The following is a 20,172-nucleotide window of genomic DNA, read 5'->3' on the forward strand; positions in this document are numbered from 1 at the left end:
AACACTATGCTTACGCTGATGGGTCTGTTCAAATGTCAACAGGTCGCACTGCAGCAGCCTGTAGATTATACAAAAACAACAGATGTACACAGACCAAAAGTGTGCAAGTGTGAGACTGAATAATTGGCTTAGCTCCACACATACGGATTTAGCGCACTACAACTTGTCACTAACGCACTGAAAAACAGCAAAGTAATTTTTTGAGATTCAAAGTCAGCTCTTCAAGCATTTAAAACCCCCAACATGCAAAATAGATACTACAAATGATGTAACATTCATTATAAACAACATTATTAATACACATAACAAGAGTTTCATTCTCATTTGTATGGATACCATCTCACATAGGTGTTAGGTTAATATTTTGTCTCGAATGCTAGGTATATCTATTTTCTTATATAAACATCCGTTGTTGTGAATAGGAAGACTGTATACTTAGCCAGCCTTTAGTTGCTTCTCCAGGGTACCTATTTACTAATTGGTGAACAGAAGCATAATGTAAATAGAAATCTTACTCAACTAGTCCCAGGCCCCGGACTAAAACCCGTGACCCTTGATTGTAAGTCGTGCCACACTGCCATAACACAGGACCCATAAACACTTTGTGCCCCCTGTGAGAATCGAACTCACGACCCCTGGTTTACAAGACCAGTGCTCTGCCCCTGAGCTAAGGAGGCAGATGGAAATGGTATTTAACACTTAGAAAGTCATATATAAGTTCGAGTTATTTTACGCTCTGTTTCATTCTTACTTTTGTTACGATACATGTCTAAACTTGATGCATAATGCAGGACGGAAAATAAGCCGAGATGAACAGACTGTTGGGACAATTTCGGAAGAGATTACAACCTCTGAAGGCCTTGGTATGCTGTCGAAAGGGAATGGAAGTCCCTGTGCTACGAATGATATACCTGAGTACTGTAAGATCCCTTATTGATTATGCTGCACCTGTAATTTCTTGTTTTAGTAAAGGTAGGATGGGCAAGTTGGAGAAGGTACAAATTAAGTCATGAGATTTATCTTATAATGCCCAAGAAATGCTATGATTGAGATAATGAGGATGGATCTGAATCTGAAGAGTATTGGTGATAGAAATTCAGAGATAAATGTAGCCTCTGCCATTAGATTAATGAGAGGTTGGTTGGTTAACCCTGTTTGTCACATCTGTCATTTTGAAGAAATTGTCCATATCAGCATCTTCCAAATTGTTAAGTATTTTAAAGGTTTCAATGAAGTTCGCCCTGTCATGCCTGGTTTGCAATGTTGTTCCTGATACGAGAGTTGACTTAGCTCTGGAATGATTTTTGTTGCCCTGTGTTGCACTTTTTCCAGAGCAGCGTGACAGTTCCCATTTAAATACAACCTTTTGGTAACTTTTTCGGGTTGCGTCCTGGGTCGGTAAGTCATTGACGTAAAGACTGTACCTTGATGTATCTCCCAACAATAGGATACCATAACATTAATACAATAAATATTTAGTCTAAAATTATTTATATTGTAGCGAGTATATGCCAGCGATTTGCCAAATCGTTTGATGCCAACGATTTAGCATCATACAGAATAACTAACTGTGTGATTCAGCGCGGTTAAATAGTTTGTAATAATTTAGCGGTTGCCAGATAATTGATTGTTTAAGTTACACATGAATAAGCTAAATATAACGTTACTTATTAGTTTGGCCAATAAATGTATTAGACAATCCTAAATTAAGTACAGAGGTAGTTGTGAGTGCGGTTTGTAGGCCTGGGCGGGCCAGCTGGCGGCCTTGGAGCAGGTGTTTGGCAGCACGTGGAGGGAGGATGGTGATGCTGACGAGGCTGTCTTACTGTCAGTGGCGCTGGCTCAAGACTGCCCTCACCACCACCACCACCACCACCTCCATGGCCCAACACCATGCTCTCAGGGCCTTCTCCAGGCTCCCCCACAGTGATGTGGAGCGACAATATGAGGTACACGTGGCCTTGGGTTTTTCTTGGAGGATTAAGGATTATCAGTCCCCCGTTGGCGTAGTGGGAAGACACTCGCCTGGCTTTTCGCGAGCGCTTTGTTCCGGGTTCGTATCCTGGCCGGGGAGGATTTACTGGGCGCAAATCCTTGAACTGTAGCCCCTTGTTTACCCAACAGTGAAATGGGTACCTGGTTGTTAAACGATTTGGCGGGTCGTATTCCGGGGAACATAGGATTAAAGATTGTTATTAATTAAGGATTAAGGACTGCCCGAAACTTTATGCTTGCTAGTGGCTGTACAAGAATGTAACAACTCATATATATGTTATATTATATATATATACAGTATATATATATTATATAATATATATTGTACAAATGATTACAATACTAAATGTTTTTTAATTTAGGTTATATGTATGAAATGAGTTCTCCAAAATTAACAAAGGTTACTTTGTACCCACAATGGTTCAACAGCAGATTTTAAAACCTAACCTAACAATATTCAACTTTAACATTTGGAAAAAAGATCTTTGTCAAAACGCCTGTGTATGATAGACTGTCCCCATCAGAACTGTGTGTGTATATAAGAACAATACCCAATGACCTGCTGATGGATTATACTGTAAATGAACAAAATATAGTTCACATTATATATGAGGGTGGTTTATTTATTTATTTATTTATTTATTTATAGACTTATAGCATAGCTCACAATATTCTTTTTATATTCTTCTTATTCATATTCTTTTTATATTCTTTTTATTCTTTTTATTCTTTTTACCCATTAGTTTTAAGCTTTAGTCATTAATGTTTTTCCTGCCCGAAACGCTTTGCGTAATAGTGGCTTTAGGCATTGTATGTACTAGCTCTATCTTTAAAGCCAACAAACTTTGTAAAATCTCTTTATGTATGTACCTTACCTAAATAAAAAAATTATTAAAATTATTAAATTATTATTAAATTTGATTGGTTCTAAGCCCAATTCCCAGGCAACACGTCATTTGGGCACATTGCCTTAAATCCCTCATTGTGATATGTGCATTTTGCATGAGGGTTTTCTCCTGCAAATTCCTTACAACTGATGTGTCTATTCACCTGGTGGATATAGGTCATTTCATACCCAAGATTGTTCACAGCAGATTTTTTTCCTGTATTGAAACCAATATAATCTCTCCTAGCCCAGCCTAACCCAACAATACAGTATCATACTGTATATACATTTTTAACACCTGGAAAATGAGCTACGTATGTGTAAATCACCTGTGTACAATTTGACTATTCAAATTTATTTTGGTTGTATTCTGGGTATGGTCATTTGTTGGCTTGAATGATTTTCATAAAAAAAAAAATGGCTAACACGTGCCTAGTCCCTGACAGTGGGAAACGAAAAATTAATGATCCTTCCTTTGTAATAATTTTTGGTCAATTTCAGTAATTTGTTCCGTATTATACAAATCAAAGATATTCTTCAGTTATATATGTGCTGTACAGTAGCAAATAAATGTATCATAGATTGGAATGACAGAGGCTACACTACTTTGTTGTTGATTTAATGGGTGAATACTCATGTACAGTATGTATGTATGTATGCACTGTACATTACAAAGCATAGCATGCGTTGACCCATTTGTATAAACAGTTCCTCCTGCAAATTTTTGTACAGTATTTATTTCTTTCGGATACTTCATAATATTTTTCATTTCTAATTTCCCAAGTTAAAAATGATTTAAAATGTAAATAATATTTTGTTGATACTAAAAGTTCACCATATGTATGTTAATTGTATTTTTAGGATGCTGTAAGGACACTTAATAGCTTGCAGTCCAATGCTGCTACCTTGCTTCGCATTCGCCAGGAGCGAAATTCTGCAGTCTCACAGAATGTACCGTCTTCTGAGAGGTTTTTGCAGCGAAGTGGGGTATCACTAGACGACCTTGACAAGTTATCTATCATTCATGTTTCAGGTAAGAGAACATGGCTCCAAACGTTTTTCTGTTCAATAAAGTATTTATATTTCTGAATTTATACAGTAATAATGGAAATTAAACTAATACTTTTATTATATGAAACTTGCTTATAAGACCTTTATGACCTATTGCACCCAAATTGCTCCTCCTATGAAATATCATGCTCTTCTCAAGGACAGAACCGAACATAACCAGGATAGGTTGACATTTTGAATTTGCATAGAGGGGGGTCTTTTGTATCGTCCACAATGGGTCATTCTTGGACATGGAAGATTATCCAGCAAAGATTGACCTCCAGAGTGTTCATTCGTCTAGCACATACAAAATACCTTTCATGCGCTACTCAGTGTCAGAGACTGCCTAGCAGCAGTCTGCTGACTGCTAGTTGACCCATCTAGGTGATGCCTTCAATTCCCACTCAACCCATCCTTCGGTTTAGATAGTACTTTTTGTATCTATGTGGACCATTGTAAATATATAGACGTAATGAAACAATTATATAGTAGAATTTGGTACTACAGTATTTATACAGTCCAAAAAAATAAAGCTAAAAACCAAACTTAAATATTCCTTAGACTAGTATAGCACATACATGTACTATATAGTACAGTATATTGAAAATGTTCTATATATATACAGTATATATATTTTTGCTAAGTACCTCAGATAGCATGAATTAGACCTGGGAAGGTTAAGTTTTCTTTGCAACATCAGTACAAAAACTTTTCTGGTTTGTCCAAATTCAATTGTACCAATTTCTAATTTCTAATTGGCTTTTGCATCAATACCAGTATATGTACGATAATCCTCATCGTTACTATAATAATTCAGTAAGTACTGTACAGTATTACCTAAACAGGAGGATGGGCTGTCCCACTAGATGTCAGCACCTAAATGTCAACAGAGCAACACACATCCTCTTGTTAATATACAAGTCCATTTACAGTAATGACAATATTGTAGGGTATATGTAGAAAAATATGTGCTATTACACTAGGTGAACAGACATCAGGTGAAAGGAAACTTTCCCAATTGTTTCTATCCTGGCCTGGGAATTGAACATGGAAACTTTTGATTGTGATCCAATTATGCTAACCACTACAATATTATTCGTTATAATTATATGTATATTATTATTATAATTATAAAAAATTGTGTTGATTTGTCTATTGCACTCATAAACACTTGCCAGGTAATTACACTGAAAAAGATAAGTGTGCTTATAACAGCGCAAGAGTACTCATAACACGAGGGAACTTAATGGGAGAGGAAAGGTAATATGTCTTATTAAACAGCAGCATCCCATTAACATATCTTTTCTGATACAGGATCATAGAATGTCACATGGGGCTGTAGAGAGAGAGCTGGTAGATTTTTGTTTTTCCATTATTGAAAAGAAGACTAGAACAAAAAATACAAACTTTTTGCAGTACAGTAATTACACACCGTTACCACAGTGTACAGTATTATTGGTCCTATACTGTGCTGTGCTGTATTTTTTGTCTATAGGAACCAAGGGCAAAGGGTCCACATGTGCCTTTGTTGAGAGCATTTTACGAGAGCATGGTTACCGTACTGGCTTTTACTCCTCGCCCCATCTTGTTGCTGTTCGTGAAAGAATACGAATCAATGGCCAACCGATACCAAAAGAGGACTTCACTGAGCACTTTTGGGACGTATATGATAGACTTGTTGCTAAGAAGGTATTTGTGCATGTTTTACTTATCTTGCCATCATGGCATATATGCATTACAGTAGTTGTCTTCATGATGATTTAACTAATTATCTTGAAGTACAGCACATGATTTTTAATTAATACTAACTGCACACAAAGCAGAATGGTATGAAAATTACTTGACAAATATTTCCAAACATATTAGTTACTAAGTGCTGGTATATTTAAACATTCAGGTGTCCAATATGTTAAGTGGCTCCATTGCCCTGGTGATGGACACCAAATTATACACATCATTGGAGCCAATGCATGCTGACTCTGCATGTGATTCTGAGGCTGAATGTGCCCCTCTAGATTTTTATTTGAATGTCTTGTTTATAGGACTGGTGTTGTGTTTTCTGTATTTAATAGCCACACCCTTTGCTTCTGTCACTCTTCTTATTTGGGAACTGTATCCATTTCTCAGACACCCTTAAGTGTGCAAGCATTTCTGGGAGTGGACTTTGATCCACGTTAACCCTGACTTGGTCAATCACATATCAGACGGCTGATTGTTTATGTGCTCATATACTTTCTTATAGGATATTAAGAGCACTGGTAGCTTACCATACTTAGAATCCAATTCTGAGGATAGTAAACAGGCTGCTTGCCACTTTGTGCCAACTTCTGTCTTTACCCCTTTGGACACTTTGCAGTAACAAACTTCACAGTTTCCTCCTCTGTTGGTGGTTCCTAAGCATCCTCCTTGCGGGTCTCATATTGACCTGAAGATACCATCCTAAGTAAGGCCATTGATCTTCCTTCTTTGCTAGGGAAAATCCTGTCTTTTCCTATCAGGAGAGTCAGGTACTCTTTGTATATGGGCTTTTCCCAATAGCCTCTGCCAAATGCTTATCTTCACAGCCTTGTTAAAGTTTCTCGATCAATATAGCCTTTTCTCCAATATTTAGACACTTCCACTTGCCCACCATCTCGAACCTTGCTACTATCTCTTCAGTTTAACGGTATCAGTGTTTTTTCTTTCACAGCAAATATAACTTGTTCTTTAAAATGGTTAATCTTAAATTTGGTGTGAGGGAAATTTATCTTATGCTTATTGTTTAAGTTTTTAATAATGGCCTCTTAATTTTTGTGTAAAATTTATTTTTCCAGGAAAATGAAAATGATATGCCAGCATACTTTAAATTTCTGACGGTCCTGGCATTTAAAATATTTTTGCGTGAAGAAGTAGATGTTGTTGTCCTCGAAGTAGGCATTGGAGGAGAGTATGACTGTACTAATGTTGTTAGGTAAGATTGTGATGATTTTGTTATATATATATATTTTGAATTTGTTAATTTTAACCAAAATTGACTGTGTTTTCAGTGTATTTTTGTTATGCTTGGCATACCTGTTTTGCTCCATTTAGTTAAGAATAATTAAAATAGATGGTGCACAAAATGTGTAGAAATTAATATTCAAGAAAGATGACAGCAGTGTCTATACTGATATTACTGTATAGTATCTTTTTATCATTAGTTTGGGAAGGTTTGATAGGCTACTAAAGAGAAATGTTGAGAAGAATGCAGAAATATTGTACAGTACTATGCATCATCCTGCTCAAGGTCTTAATTTACCTATGAAACTGGTATGAGCTAAATCCTGTATTTAGCTTATTAATAAAAAAAAAATTCTTAAATTATGGCACTGATAATTGTAACAATACTGTACAACTTAAGTTTGAATTTGCCTGGTGGTTTCAAGTATTTTATGCACTACAGTATTTGAGGCATTATTAGCTTCTTAGTTGTCATAATCTTGGCAACAAGAGGCAAGAGAACCCCTTGAAGCTGAGCCAAGGCATTACCTGATGTGAAACCAAATAACCCATAATCAAATATGATTGAGAGTAAAATGACTGAATGCACTCATGCTTGATACCAAACACCTAAGTCTTAGGCTCAAGTAGCAATGAACCGTGAAAGAATGATATGCTTATCGAGCAAATCAATGATGAACACCTCCAACAGTAAACAGAATAGTGAAATAGAACACACTCAAACTTAAAGCATGAGTGCGCATACAGATGAACTTGTATTATATATATGGTATACTATATTTTTATATTTTATGTGCATGAAGTCACTTAAGAAAATTTTTGATTGGATACGTGAGCAACTTAACGTTAATTTGGTTCTCTGTCAGCTCTCCTACAGAAAGACAATCTAAAATTATTTTGAGGATGTCTGTGTGAAGGTGTGTTAAATAAATGTGTGATGACAAACGTGTGAAAAATGTATTTGAGTAAATTTGTGAGTAGGAGGAGAGGAAGACAGGGATGTTAATGGATGGGCAGAATCGAGGAAAATTCTGCAGTGCAACCTCATTTGGTATATTGATACATTAAAAAATATAATTTTGCTTAATCCTTCACCTCTCTGATGTCAGCACACCACCTATTATTATTCTTTTATGAGCAGTTAGCACTGTGTTTCTCTATTACATTTGACGAAGCCCTTACAGGGGGGGAACTACACATTTAATAAAGTCTACTCTCAACTAGGTGTTTCTCTACATTGTAGTCAGCCCCTAAATGCTCTGTTCAGTCTTCAGTTTTGTTTTGTGTGTTACCTTAACAGAAGTACAAGAATACTCTGCTATTCTACACTTGAATATTCTGAGTGTTTCCTTTCAGAAATCCTGTGGTTTGTGCTGTAACTACACTTGATATTGACCATACCTCCATCCTAGGCAACACAATCGAGTCAATTGCATGGCACAAAGCAGGAATAATGAAGCCTGGGGCTCCAACATTTACTGTGGATCAGCAGCAGAGCTCCTCTTTGCCTGTATTGATGGAGAGGGCTAGGGAGAAGGAGGTAGGTTTTGCTTGTATTATTAATTTTTAATATACTGTACAGTACTTTTATAATTACAGTATCCACTCAATTTAACGGCCTATATGGGGCTGTACCCTAGTCGTTATTTCCGGAGCTCCGTTATTTCCGAAGTTAAGTCGGGTCGGGTAATTTTTCAAGTAACATTCAGGTAGGATATATTTTATACTGTATAACTAAAATTAAATAAAGTTCATTGTGTAATTGCATTCCAATTTAGTGCCACACCGACGATTAAGCCAGTTGTTGGCTGCTGCATGGATGATGTGTGAACACGGTCTGATCAAGCCCAGATGGGTGGGAAAAAATTGATTCATTCCTTTGTATTGCAAAATATTTCATGTATCAATCAGCAAGTTAATATTTTCTCAATAATATTTTAGAGATGTGTTTTGATTTACCCTGAACAGTGCAGGTAATGTATTTTTAATGTTACAACACACGCTGTGGTGGCCATGCCATAACAATGGCGATCGAGCCTTGTCACTGAGAGCTAGCCAAGACGAAATATTTTGAGCTCACCTATTCTCTGCTGATGATAGAATATACATTTGCAGAGACTAATATGTAGCTTTTGTTGCATGTTCATGTGTTTTGATTTACCCTGAACAGTGCAGGTAATGTATTTTTAATGTTACAACACACGCTGTGGCGGCCATGCCATAACAATGGCGATCGAGCCTTGTCACTGAGAGCTAGCCAAGACGAAATATTTTGAGCTCACCTATTCTCTGCTGACGATAGAATATACATTTGCAGAGACTAATATGTAGCTTTGGTTGAAAAAAAACAATTAATATCTTGTAATACTATAATAAAATTGGTAAATTGACTTACTTTTAATGAAGCTGAAGATTACGAAGCTGTGAAGATTACGTCATCCTCTGCAGCGCTTGTTTTATATTGTTTATATTGTATACAGGGTACATACTGTATGTACACTTATTTTCAGGCATTTTTTTTTTTTTTTTTTTTTTTTTTTTTTTTTTTTTTTTTTTTTTGAGATATATACAAGAGTTGTTACATTCATGTACAGCCACTAGTACGCGTAGCGTTTCGGGCAGGTCCCTGGAATACGATCCCCTGCCGCGAAGAATCGTTTTTTCATCCAAGTACACATTTTACTGTTGCGTTAAACAGAGGCTACAGTTAAGGAATTGCGCCCAGTAAATCCTCCCCGGCCAGGATACGAACCCATGACATAGCGCTCGCGGAACGCCAGGCGAGTGTCTTACCACTACACCACGGAGACTGTGGTGTAGTAGGCATATTTTAATAGAGTATCCTTCTGTTTCTTGATGTCACTTACTGTACTTTTCCCGATGTTAAACTCTGCTGCTGCTCGTGCATGAGAATATCCTTTATCAAGTTTCTTAATTAACTCCAGCTTCTGTGCAACCGTCAGGCGCTTCCTTTGGGTAACTTTTGGCATTTTGTAAATTAAAAAGAAGATCACAATTACAGTACTGTACAGTAATATCCTTCACAATTGAAGCTAGCCGCGCGAGTTCACAGTAAACAATGGGAACACATGGCCCAGCGGAGTACATTCTAGGTCCGTGGGAAAAAAAAAATACCTAGTGCCTATACTATGAAAGGTATTTAATAAGAAAACAAAGACTTTTGCTTAATAAAAACTGTTTCAAAATATTTTATTAATAATAATTTACAATTTTCTTCATTAAAGTGAATCATTTTAAAAGAAAATTAAGATGTAATATATGACTCTGGACGATCCAGGTCGGTGGCCTGGTCGCCATGTGAGGGGACGCTGATGCCACAACAAACCCAATACCGACCGTCGGTAATATCGACCGCAGACCGGTATAGCAGGCTCCAGATACCGGTCTCCCAAACCGGTCGTTAATACCGGCAGATCGGTATAAAAGAGACCGTTAAATTGAGTGGATACTGTATACACTTTATACAATGTTGACAGTTGAAAGAGACAATTGTGTTTATATATCAATTTTAATAATGAATTAACATAAAATCATATTTGCTTAATTTAGTATTTATTTTTAATTGCAGTTGCTAAGTACTGTATTGTTGATGATATTTGAGGAGGAATAATTTTTTGGAGAAATTTAATGTATTAAACAGATAAAATTAAGGATATACAGTAGATTATTTTTTTTTAGCAAAATGGAGATACCATGATTGGAATATCTTTTTGCAAAACAAAAAGTGCAGTGCTCTTGCAGACAGCTTGGGGAAGCCCTTAGGATGTTTTGACATTGTTTTATTGACATTTGCAGTGTGAGCTGTATGTGGTACCTCCCCTTGAGAGCTATGGATGGGGTAAACGACCTCTGCAGTTAGGTTTGGCAGGAAGTGTCCAATATCAAAATGCTTCTCTTGCTCTTCAGCTTTCTCAGTACTGGATCAGTTCCCAAACTAAAGGTAATATTTAGAGTTTCATAAGTTAAAGTTTCTGCATACATGTCATTAACTTTACCAAAATCAGCTATGCTCTATTACCAATGATATTCATGCCTTCTTTTAATAATTACTTACTATATTTACTATTACCAGTGATAGGTATAGTAAGCATACAACAGAAAATTAATACTGTATTACAAAATTGGTGTACAATTAGTAACTAGATAATCACAAGTAATGTATATGGTAAACATAAAAATACATCTGTGAATATAAAACTCAAAGAGTGTTGTAGAATGAGAAAGAGAATTTGAAATGTTTAGAACTATATATATGTATATACTTTATCTGTTTATTGTCAGCATTCCTCTCATTTATAATATTTTGTACACTAAGCATTCCAATTTAGCCCTTAGGCTGTGATTATGATCTATTGATGATCAGTAAGGGACTGCGGTTACGTATCATCAAAAGGCGATTTAAACAATTATTGTCCCAGGAGTTTTACATGTATGAGCAAATATGGATAAAATAGGTCTGTATGGATATAATGAAGCTTACCTTGACCCATGAAACAAATCCTGCTACCATTTCATGGAACGAATGTGGTTATTATGAATGTTACTAGGGGAATGCGGTCATTGTCATATGATGATTTAAACCATTATTGTCTGGGTTTTACATGTATGATGCAAACATGGATATAATAGTTCTCTGTGTATTAAAATAAAGAAAAACAAGGGATGAAACAATCGGTGAAACATCCAAGGCATTAAGGCATACTAAACTCGGTAGCAAGAACAGACTGCTGGGCACTACTTTCATATTTTGCTACAAGTTCTCTGTTCATTTCTATCATGGTTCTAACTTAGTTTCTTCTTGTTTAGTGCTTGTCACTAATTTTCTTAGGAGCCATGGTGACTTATTTATGCTAAGAATATAAAAAATATGCAAGAAAATGTGAGAAAGTTTACAGAGTAGTTTAATAGGATTATGCACTGAATGACAGCTTCTGGGAAACTGACTTGTCTGTTCATGTGTTTACATTTGAGTGCTGGGCAAATGTTCAGCTACCGAGCATTTTTATTCTCAAATAAATTGTTTGAGTGCTGAATTGAATGAGTTTGGACCTGTTCAAATGCCAAGGTACCAGTGTTATAACACTTTCTTGTATATCAGGTAACCATGCTGCCATCAAATGTATGGATGGTTCACATTCAGTTCATGAAGACCTTAAGATTGCTGCGCCATTCATGCTTGCCGATGAAGAAGTATGTGGGCTTAAATCTGTAGTTTGGCCAGGAAGAACTCAGGTGAGCTATACATGGTTCAGTAATGAATATCTTACTCTTAATACTCACTCACCTAGTTGTGCTTGCAGGGCTTGAGCTTTGACAATTTGATCCCGCTTCTCAACTGGTGTACAGATTCCTGAGCCTACCGGGCTCTAGGAATGGGTGGGTCCTGGAAATTGTGATGTTTAAAACTTTAAAATAACAATTAAATAATTTTTATATCTTTTTTTTACTCCTCAGGTGATGTCATATGGCCATTTTACATTTTTCATAGATGGAGCCCACACACTTGCCAGCATGCAAGCATGTGTAGATTGGTTTATGAAAGCTGTACCTCTTCATACATCGCATGAGTAAGCTTTAATCTGAATTCTAGTTTGATGAAGTCCAATCATCTCAGTGCTAGAACTTTTATAACTGCATTCTAATGCCTCTTAATGGTTTTCCTCTGATTTTTTTTTTATACTTACTGGTATTTTCTTTGACCTTTTATATTTCTTTCCTTTGATTTTCTATTTCTATTAATTCAGATGTAAAAGTCTTAGGGGTATTAAGAGAAACTAGTGTTCAATGTAAATGGGTAGCAATGCATTTACAGTATCATACACCTCCTTGAGCCTTGTGGTGTTTGGATGAGGGGGTTGTAAATGATCACTACCACTGTTGGCATGCTCCCAGCTGTTGCCTTATCTTGTATGTAGCCTGTGATATTTTATTACAAAGCTACAGAGCAGCTGTAGCAGCAGGGTTACACCTCCACACCCTGTTCATCCTCTCCCTTCCTATTACATGCTCTCTGTTTCATCTCCATTATTGTGATGCTGTGTGGTTGTTTTCCCACTACCCTTTATTGTAATTCTATCCTCCTCTCTGTAATTCCATCAGCATATATGTACAGAATTTTAATGCTACTCATCTCTAATAGAATAGTTTGGTTTTGCTCGAGTGTTCGTTTGCCTGTAGTCATTTCTGAGAGTTTTATTCTTTAAGTGGTTCCAATTGTTCCAGTTGCAATATTAAATGGGGGGTTGAGTGCATATTGAGCTCTTCACTCGTGTCTGCTTCTTTTGAGTGGATGTTTCAACAAGCTGTTTTTCTGTGTTGCATTTTCTGCTGCCTGGCTTGCTGGTCCTCATTGTGCTGCTTATGCAGTTTCTTTGGTTTCCCTTGCACCATATAATAGTATATATGCTTTTCGTCCTAGATTTTCTTACTTTCCTATCGTTGGACATGTCCTGGCTAATGTACAGTTCGTGGTATGCCGGGTAGGGGCCTGACAGCTGAGTGGACGGTGCTTTGGATTCATAGTCCTGAGGTTCCGAGTTCGCTCCCCGGTGGAGGCGGAAACAAATGGGCAGAGTATCTTTCACCCTGATGCCCCCTGTTCACCTAGCAGTAAATAGGTACCTGGGAGTTAGACAGCTGCTATGGGCTGCTTCCTGGGGGTGTGTGTAACAAAAAGGAGGCCGGGTCAAGGACAGCGGGGATGCTAAGCCCCGAAATCATCTCAACATAACCTCAAGATGCCTTTCTGTCCCCAAGTTTTTTTTTCCTACCTTTATGTTTCACTTCGGTACCGTGCTTAAGTATTAGCTTTACTGGTCAATTCCTTCCATTCTGAAACATCCTGAGCTTAAAGTACCTGTTCAGTTTACCAGATTTGCCTCTTGAATTTTACAGAAATCCTGGTAGTAGTTTCTGGTCGCCCACTGGCTTCAGTACGCTGTTAATTATTACTGATTTCTCCCTATTTAACTTCCTCATATATTTCATGACCAGCTTGGTTCTTACATCTGCTGCCATTAGTGTACAGTATTTTCCATAATTTTTTCACTTATTAGCCTCTGCTTTATCCCCTCTTTATTACCCCTAATGTTCTTCATGCTCACCCATTCCTTGTGTTGTTCCTGTGCACATCAATTCCACTCCAATTACACTGACTATCCAAGATGTGTTGACACTATGTTTTCTCTAAAATAATATGAAGGTTATAGAAAATTGCTAGTACTGTATTGTATTTGGGTAATATTCAAGCAAACTTTTCTGTTAATTATTTGAATTTATTTTCAACCCTATATTTTAATTGATATGGATAGTTGTAAATATTTTCCACAATTTAAGTACTGTACTGTAATACAAAAATATTGTGCTGTTATTAAATTATACGTAACATTTGATTTTTATGATAGAAGAATTATTTGGAAAGATTGTCACTCAAGTTTTAAATAAATGACAGAGAAAATACTAATAGTCACTATTGGAAATGGAAAAAATGTCACATTTTTCACATATAATATGTAATTTATATATTGCCTCAGGACATTAATGCATTTTGTAAAATATGATATATATATTTATCTTCCATTTTCAGTGAAACGAGAACTTACCGTGTGCTTCTGTTCAATTCTACTGGCGATCGTGATCCTGAATCTCTGCTACGGTTCTTGGCTTCCTGTAATTTTGATTTGGCTGTGTTCACAACCAATCTTGTCACCACAACTATGAGTTCATCATCTGGTGAGTTTTCAGTGAATCTTGGTGTATGTCAAATCAATGGCAACAGATGTCACTATTTTACATTATATATAATTTGTACAAGATATATTGTGCTTTATGTGGCCTGTTTTCCACTTCTTAAGGATTGACGGTATATGCACGAAATGCTCAATTCATAAATAATTTTGACCAGAATAAGTTAAGATTGTAAGAGATTTAAACATAATAAAATTTGCATTATCCCTATACAACTGCTAAATGAGATTGTCATATTTGTCATAATTTGCAGATCAGGCAAATTACTCGGTATCCTCTGATGAAATGCATTTACGAAGTGAAAGGCAAAGGAACTCTTGGATCAGACTTGTGAGAGAGACTGGTAAACAATGTAAGACAAAATGCAAAATGATGCAGAAAACGCAAAATGATGTAGTCAGTGAACGGGAAGATAATTTAAATCTAGCAACGGATGTGCCAAGTATAATATTTCCATGCATCCGTGATGCTCTCATGTGGTTATCATGTGAACGTATTTCTAATCTCCGAGGGGAGGTTTTGACACCTCCAGCTTTTCCACCACCACTTAGGTTACAAGAGGCTACTCAAGTGCAGGTTTGTAATTTATTCATATTTCATTTCTATATTTTCTCACATTATGGATATGCATACAATAACCCAAATATGGTCAAAGTGTAGTATTACACACAGAAATCACAATAGTGTGATGCATCAAATGAACAAATCCTCAAGGGCCGTGACAAGGATTCGAACCTACGTCCGAGAGCCTCCCAGATGCTGCCTTAATTGACTGAGCTACGACATGGTCAAAAGAGTTGAAACCAGAAGTTCTACTGAACTTACTTAGATCCTGCAGCCTCTCCGAGACACAAACCAGGGTTTTACACAACTTCCCCATACACTCGTGCTATGTCAATAGGCCGTTCTACCTCTCCGCCCTTACTTCATTACACACAGAAATCACAATAGCGTGATGCATCAAATGAACAAACACTTGTTTAAAGAGTAGTATGTTTGAGAGAGTTACATTACTCCATCTGCTGTCATGTTTATAGTAATTTCTGTGGAGGGGTCCCTTCGGCTCCCCAGACCATACTGGGTTGATGTGTATACAGTATATTAGACCGTGGCAACAGTCAGTTGATGGAGTTCCAAGCCTACCGGGAACCACGAGCCAGAACCTGGCCCCCCCTCCCCCCCCTCAGAGAGGTACGAGGAGTAATGGCCTATAGACACCCCCATGTAGATGGAAGCAGTCTATGTCTGCCATCTACCAGGTCAGACACCCACAAAGGTAGGAATCCCCCAAAAAACTACAACTGGTTAAAAATTGCAAACCGAAAGGCGAACGAGCAAGCAGAACTCCCAAGTCAGAAAACAAGCAAACAAGCATGACGTCACCACAGGTTACACAGGAGCGTGTAAATATATACACATCAGCCCGGTATAGCTCCGGGGAGCCTCCGGGTCTCGCCCAGAAAATGACATTTCATTACATTCAGCACTGTTTTTTCTAACAATTGTCACCTGGTTATCATTGCAACTTGCTGTAAACACTTATCACTCATTTCTAGAACTGAATCGAGTTATTTATTTTATTTTATTTTTTGAAGCTAGACCAACAGATCATAAAATAATTTAGAAATGTCATTGATACCCTTTCATCTCAATAATTATTAGTTTTTTAAGTGTATCACAAGCTTTATTATATTCTTACTAAAATCATTTCTAGATTTTTATTATGTTTATCCATGTTGTTTCCTATACAGTACAATACATCATTAGCGAGCAATCAAGAATTATAGAATAAGGGTTTTCTTATCTGTCTCGTTTTATATATATTCCTTACAGATATTAGTGACAGGCTCATTGCATCTAGTTGGAGGAGTCCTCGGGGTAATAGATCCTGGTTTGTCAAGTGCCACGCACACTCGTACTGCTCGCACCAAACCCCCTTCACTTACTGACCTTGTTCTCAACAACTATGCCCAGTATTCGTCACCAGGAGCACCTTGACAACCATGAATCTTCAGAAAATTAATCTGCCTTTGCTCAGCTGAACTTCTGAATAACAAGTACTACTAATGCACAAAGAAATCACATTAACATGATGTATCAATGAGAAAATTAGTAGACTCATCATTGGCTGGGATTACCCAGTGTATAGGTTCAAATCCTCCTCATGGCTCCTGATTTTCTCAATGACTACTGTACTATTTTTGTTTCTCGAGAAACTATTTTAATGCTTTATGGTGCATAAACTGGTAGAAGAATGAAAGGAAGTGCTGGATGGGATGTGAAAATGGCAAGAGTTAATTCTTTAAATGTAAACAGAAGGATATAGAGAACCAAGAAAGGAGGGAGTGTGATGAGTGAAATTGTGTAAAGATTACTTAAGCAGAAAAATAGTGGGAATAATAAGCTCTGAAAAATATTAACTGGTGAATAAGAAAAATTATGTTAGAGATGATAATTTTAATGTTTGATGGATTAAATTTATGAATGAAATGCAGATGTGAATATGATTGATTATGCTAGTGTAATTGTGTAATATAGAAGATAGCCCACATATGCTACAATTATTATATACAATGGAGAAAATAGAATGATTTTCTATTCTATTGAGTAAGCATATCGAGTGCAAAAACTAAGAGTACCATTAAGTGTAGCAGGTGATGTGTTTGGCAAAAAAAGATTGACTAGAAAATAAGAGTTTTAGTGTTGGAAGATGGGTCTTTCTAGTGAAACCTACTACATGGCACCATCTGGTCACCACTTGGTCCGGGAGACATCTCCCGTCACGCAGGGTGCAGTCGTGCCTCCACAGATCTCCAGTATCAGCTCTTGATACTGGTAATGGCTCAAAAGGGCCACCACTTACGGGCTATTCATGCCCGTGCCACCTCTTGGGTGGCTTAATCTTCATCAATCAATCAATCTACTACATGGTTTAGATACACTGGACTCCACTTGGAATGGAATCTGATTTTTTTTTCCTTATACTGTAATGTATATTCCTGAGCGGGCTCGAAGCCTCCGGCTGTGCCACTTCTGATCTCTTTGAAACCAGATGATCCACTAATAGTACTAAACAAGAGAAATAAGACATGGAGAAAACTATGCTGTTGGGAGAGCATGGTTTTCCATGTTTGGGAAACAGGAAATCCATTAAGATTGTTTAGGAAGCAACCAATAACAGTTGCCTAACTCTTGGTTACTGCTAAGTGAACAGGGGCATTTCTCATATGGCAATAAAATTATTTGATATATACCCAATACATTTGTAGAATTAATTTCAAATAATTGTTAATTATTGTTGAATACTTGATCAAGTTGCAAATGAGCATAATAGTTTTAGTGTACAGGTTATTGTTGTTGAATACTTGATCAAGTTGTAAATGAGCATAATAGTTTTAGTGTACAGGTGTTTGGGTATAATGCTTATCTTGATGAATCCCCCAAAAAGTATACAGCATTCAATGTCAACTAAATTTTGTAACAACAAAGAGCTACCGGTCCAACCGGCATTCAGAAGTCACGAGTTTCATTCCAGTGGGAGCATTCATTACAATACGACTCCCATTGATTGGTTCCCCATTTTCTGGGTTCTCGGATTCTGGACACATGCACAGGTTACTGGGGGGGGGGGGGGGTTAACCTCCATTCCAGTATTTGTGAAGTATCGACATAATCCGACGAGAAAGGACACTTGGTTATACAGTATCAAATGCTGTAACACCAAAATTTTATTAGTTTCCTACATATAAATTGATGTATTCCTATTTAAAATACAATTACAGGTATTTTCAGCATGTAGATGTTATAATAAACAATAAAAATGTTCAAAAAATTATATTTGAATATTTTATTAAATTATCTGGATTTTCAGTTACCCAGAAGTACCACAGGTACTAATTGCTCTTGAAAATGAGGGCACACTTTATACCCAAATACTGTACACAATACCTGTACTGTATATGTACTAGACACTTATATGGGTAAATATTGTTTTCTGGAGGCTTGTTTATAAGACCATATCTACTTAACCGACTCCTTTGACATGGTATCCTCTTGCATTGTTGTTCCCACAGAGGATAGAAAAGAAACGAGTTTAATGTTTTACATATTTTATTGCATTTCTATCCAGGAAAAACTTTCTTTCCATCTATCTATATTATTAAAAAATACTACAAAAACAAACTTTTATAGGGAAAATAAATTAAAATATACTTTTTGCTCCATTGTAAAAAAAAAATTGTGGCCCAAGAAACTTGAATGTGTTCTCTATACATATTATATATGATATCTCGAGCATAATTACAAAGGAATTATTATTTTTTGTTTTTATCCATTTTATTAAATTTTTAATAAGAAAAAAGCCCTCTCCGTATAGACCATGAAAAACAATTCTTGCACTACTATTAGCTACATAGTATAGCCATCCATATAAAGCATAATGCCACCTTTTGCAAATTACCTACACACTTGTGATGATACTTGGGACACCAAAAGCAATACACATGTATGCAATACAAGTGTATGGTTTTCATATTCAGATAAAAGTATTCAATTTAATAATACTGTAGATATTACAGGTGCTCCATAACTTGGTGGCTTTTCACCAATATTTACCCGATTGACCTGAAGGGCCAATAAACCAGCGTTGAATGTAATGAAACGCCATTTTCTGGGTGAGACCCGGAGGCTTCCCAGAGCTATCTGGGCTGACATGAATGTATTAGACCCTGGCATCAGTCAAAATGAATTGAGTTCTATGCCTACCGGAGACCATGAGCCAGAACCTGGCCCCCTTAGAGAGGCACGAGGAGCAATGGCCTATGGAAACCCCCATGTGGTTGGAAGCATTCTGTGTCTGCCATCGACTAGGTCAGGTACCCAGAAAGGTAGGTGCCCCAAAACAAATCCTATCTGGTTAAACAAAATTGTTACAGAAAGCTGAACTGTTGGACAGAACGCCCCAAATGAAAAACGAGCATGACGTCACAACTCACCGCGCCACCATCTGCATAGCTCATCCCTCCCCGGGAGGGGAAAGTGTTAGCCCTAGACCCCTGTGCTGGCTATCCACACCCTAGTTCTGAGGCTGGATATCAAACACGTGAAAACTGCTGACCGGAAGGAGAGGGGGTTACCAGGGAGCCTCTGGGTCTCACCCAGAAAGTGCCGTTTCATTACATTCAACGCTGGTTTTCTGGGGGGAAGCCCCTTTGGCTCCCCGGAGCTACTTAAACAAAGAGAAAACAAGAGGGACTTACCCAGGAGGCGGCCGCCACTCGCTCCTCAACTCGAAGCCGAGACAACTGGCTGAAACCCCCGACCCAGTGCAACACATGCCTGATTAGGGTGGGAACATTGACTAGGTAGTGAGCAGCCAGGACCCTGTTTGACCTCTTAAAACCCCATGGCCGAATGTCAGCCCAAGACATGTTACTGAAGATGACAGCCAGCATGAGCAGACCGGAGGTCTGGGTCTGTCCAACAGTCCGACTTTC

At 37.3% G+C, this 20,172-nt stretch overlaps 1 protein-coding gene and 1 non-coding gene across 3 annotated transcripts; one reads left to right on the top strand and one right to left on the bottom strand.

Annotated features, from left to right (window-relative positions):
- Positions 1-605: 605 nt before the first annotated feature.
- TRNAT-UGU (transfer RNA threonine (anticodon UGU)) lies at positions 606-677 on the bottom strand. The gene has a single exon. It is a non-coding gene; the product is annotated as a tRNA-Thr (tRNA).
- Positions 678-1,701: 1,024 nt separating this feature from the next.
- On the top strand, positions 1,702-18,512 carry LOC123769163 (folylpolyglutamate synthase, mitochondrial). Of its 2 annotated transcripts, none has more exons than XM_045760157.2 (11): positions 1,702-1,949; positions 3,743-3,914; positions 5,427-5,620; positions 6,745-6,881; positions 8,267-8,450; positions 10,727-10,871; positions 12,030-12,163; positions 12,386-12,498; positions 14,517-14,662; positions 14,931-15,253; positions 16,511-18,512. In XM_045760157.2, the coding sequence occupies exons 1-11, from the start codon at positions 1,800-1,802 to the stop codon at positions 16,673-16,675; spliced, it is 1,863 nt and encodes a 620-aa protein (XP_045616113.1). In that variant the 5' UTR covers positions 1,702-1,799; the 3' UTR covers positions 16,676-18,512. The 2 variants fall into 2 exon arrangements, with proteins under 2 accessions (XP_045616113.1, XP_069165999.1); XM_069309898.1 differs by having other exon boundaries at positions 1,758-1,949; positions 5,375-5,620.
- Positions 18,513-20,172: the final 1,660 nt, after the last annotated feature.

This window comes from Procambarus clarkii, chromosome 66, assembly GCF_040958095.1.
Source record: "Procambarus clarkii isolate CNS0578487 chromosome 66, FALCON_Pclarkii_2.0, whole genome shotgun sequence".
Lineage (NCBI taxonomy): Eukaryota > Metazoa > Arthropoda > Malacostraca > Decapoda > Cambaridae > Procambarus > Procambarus clarkii.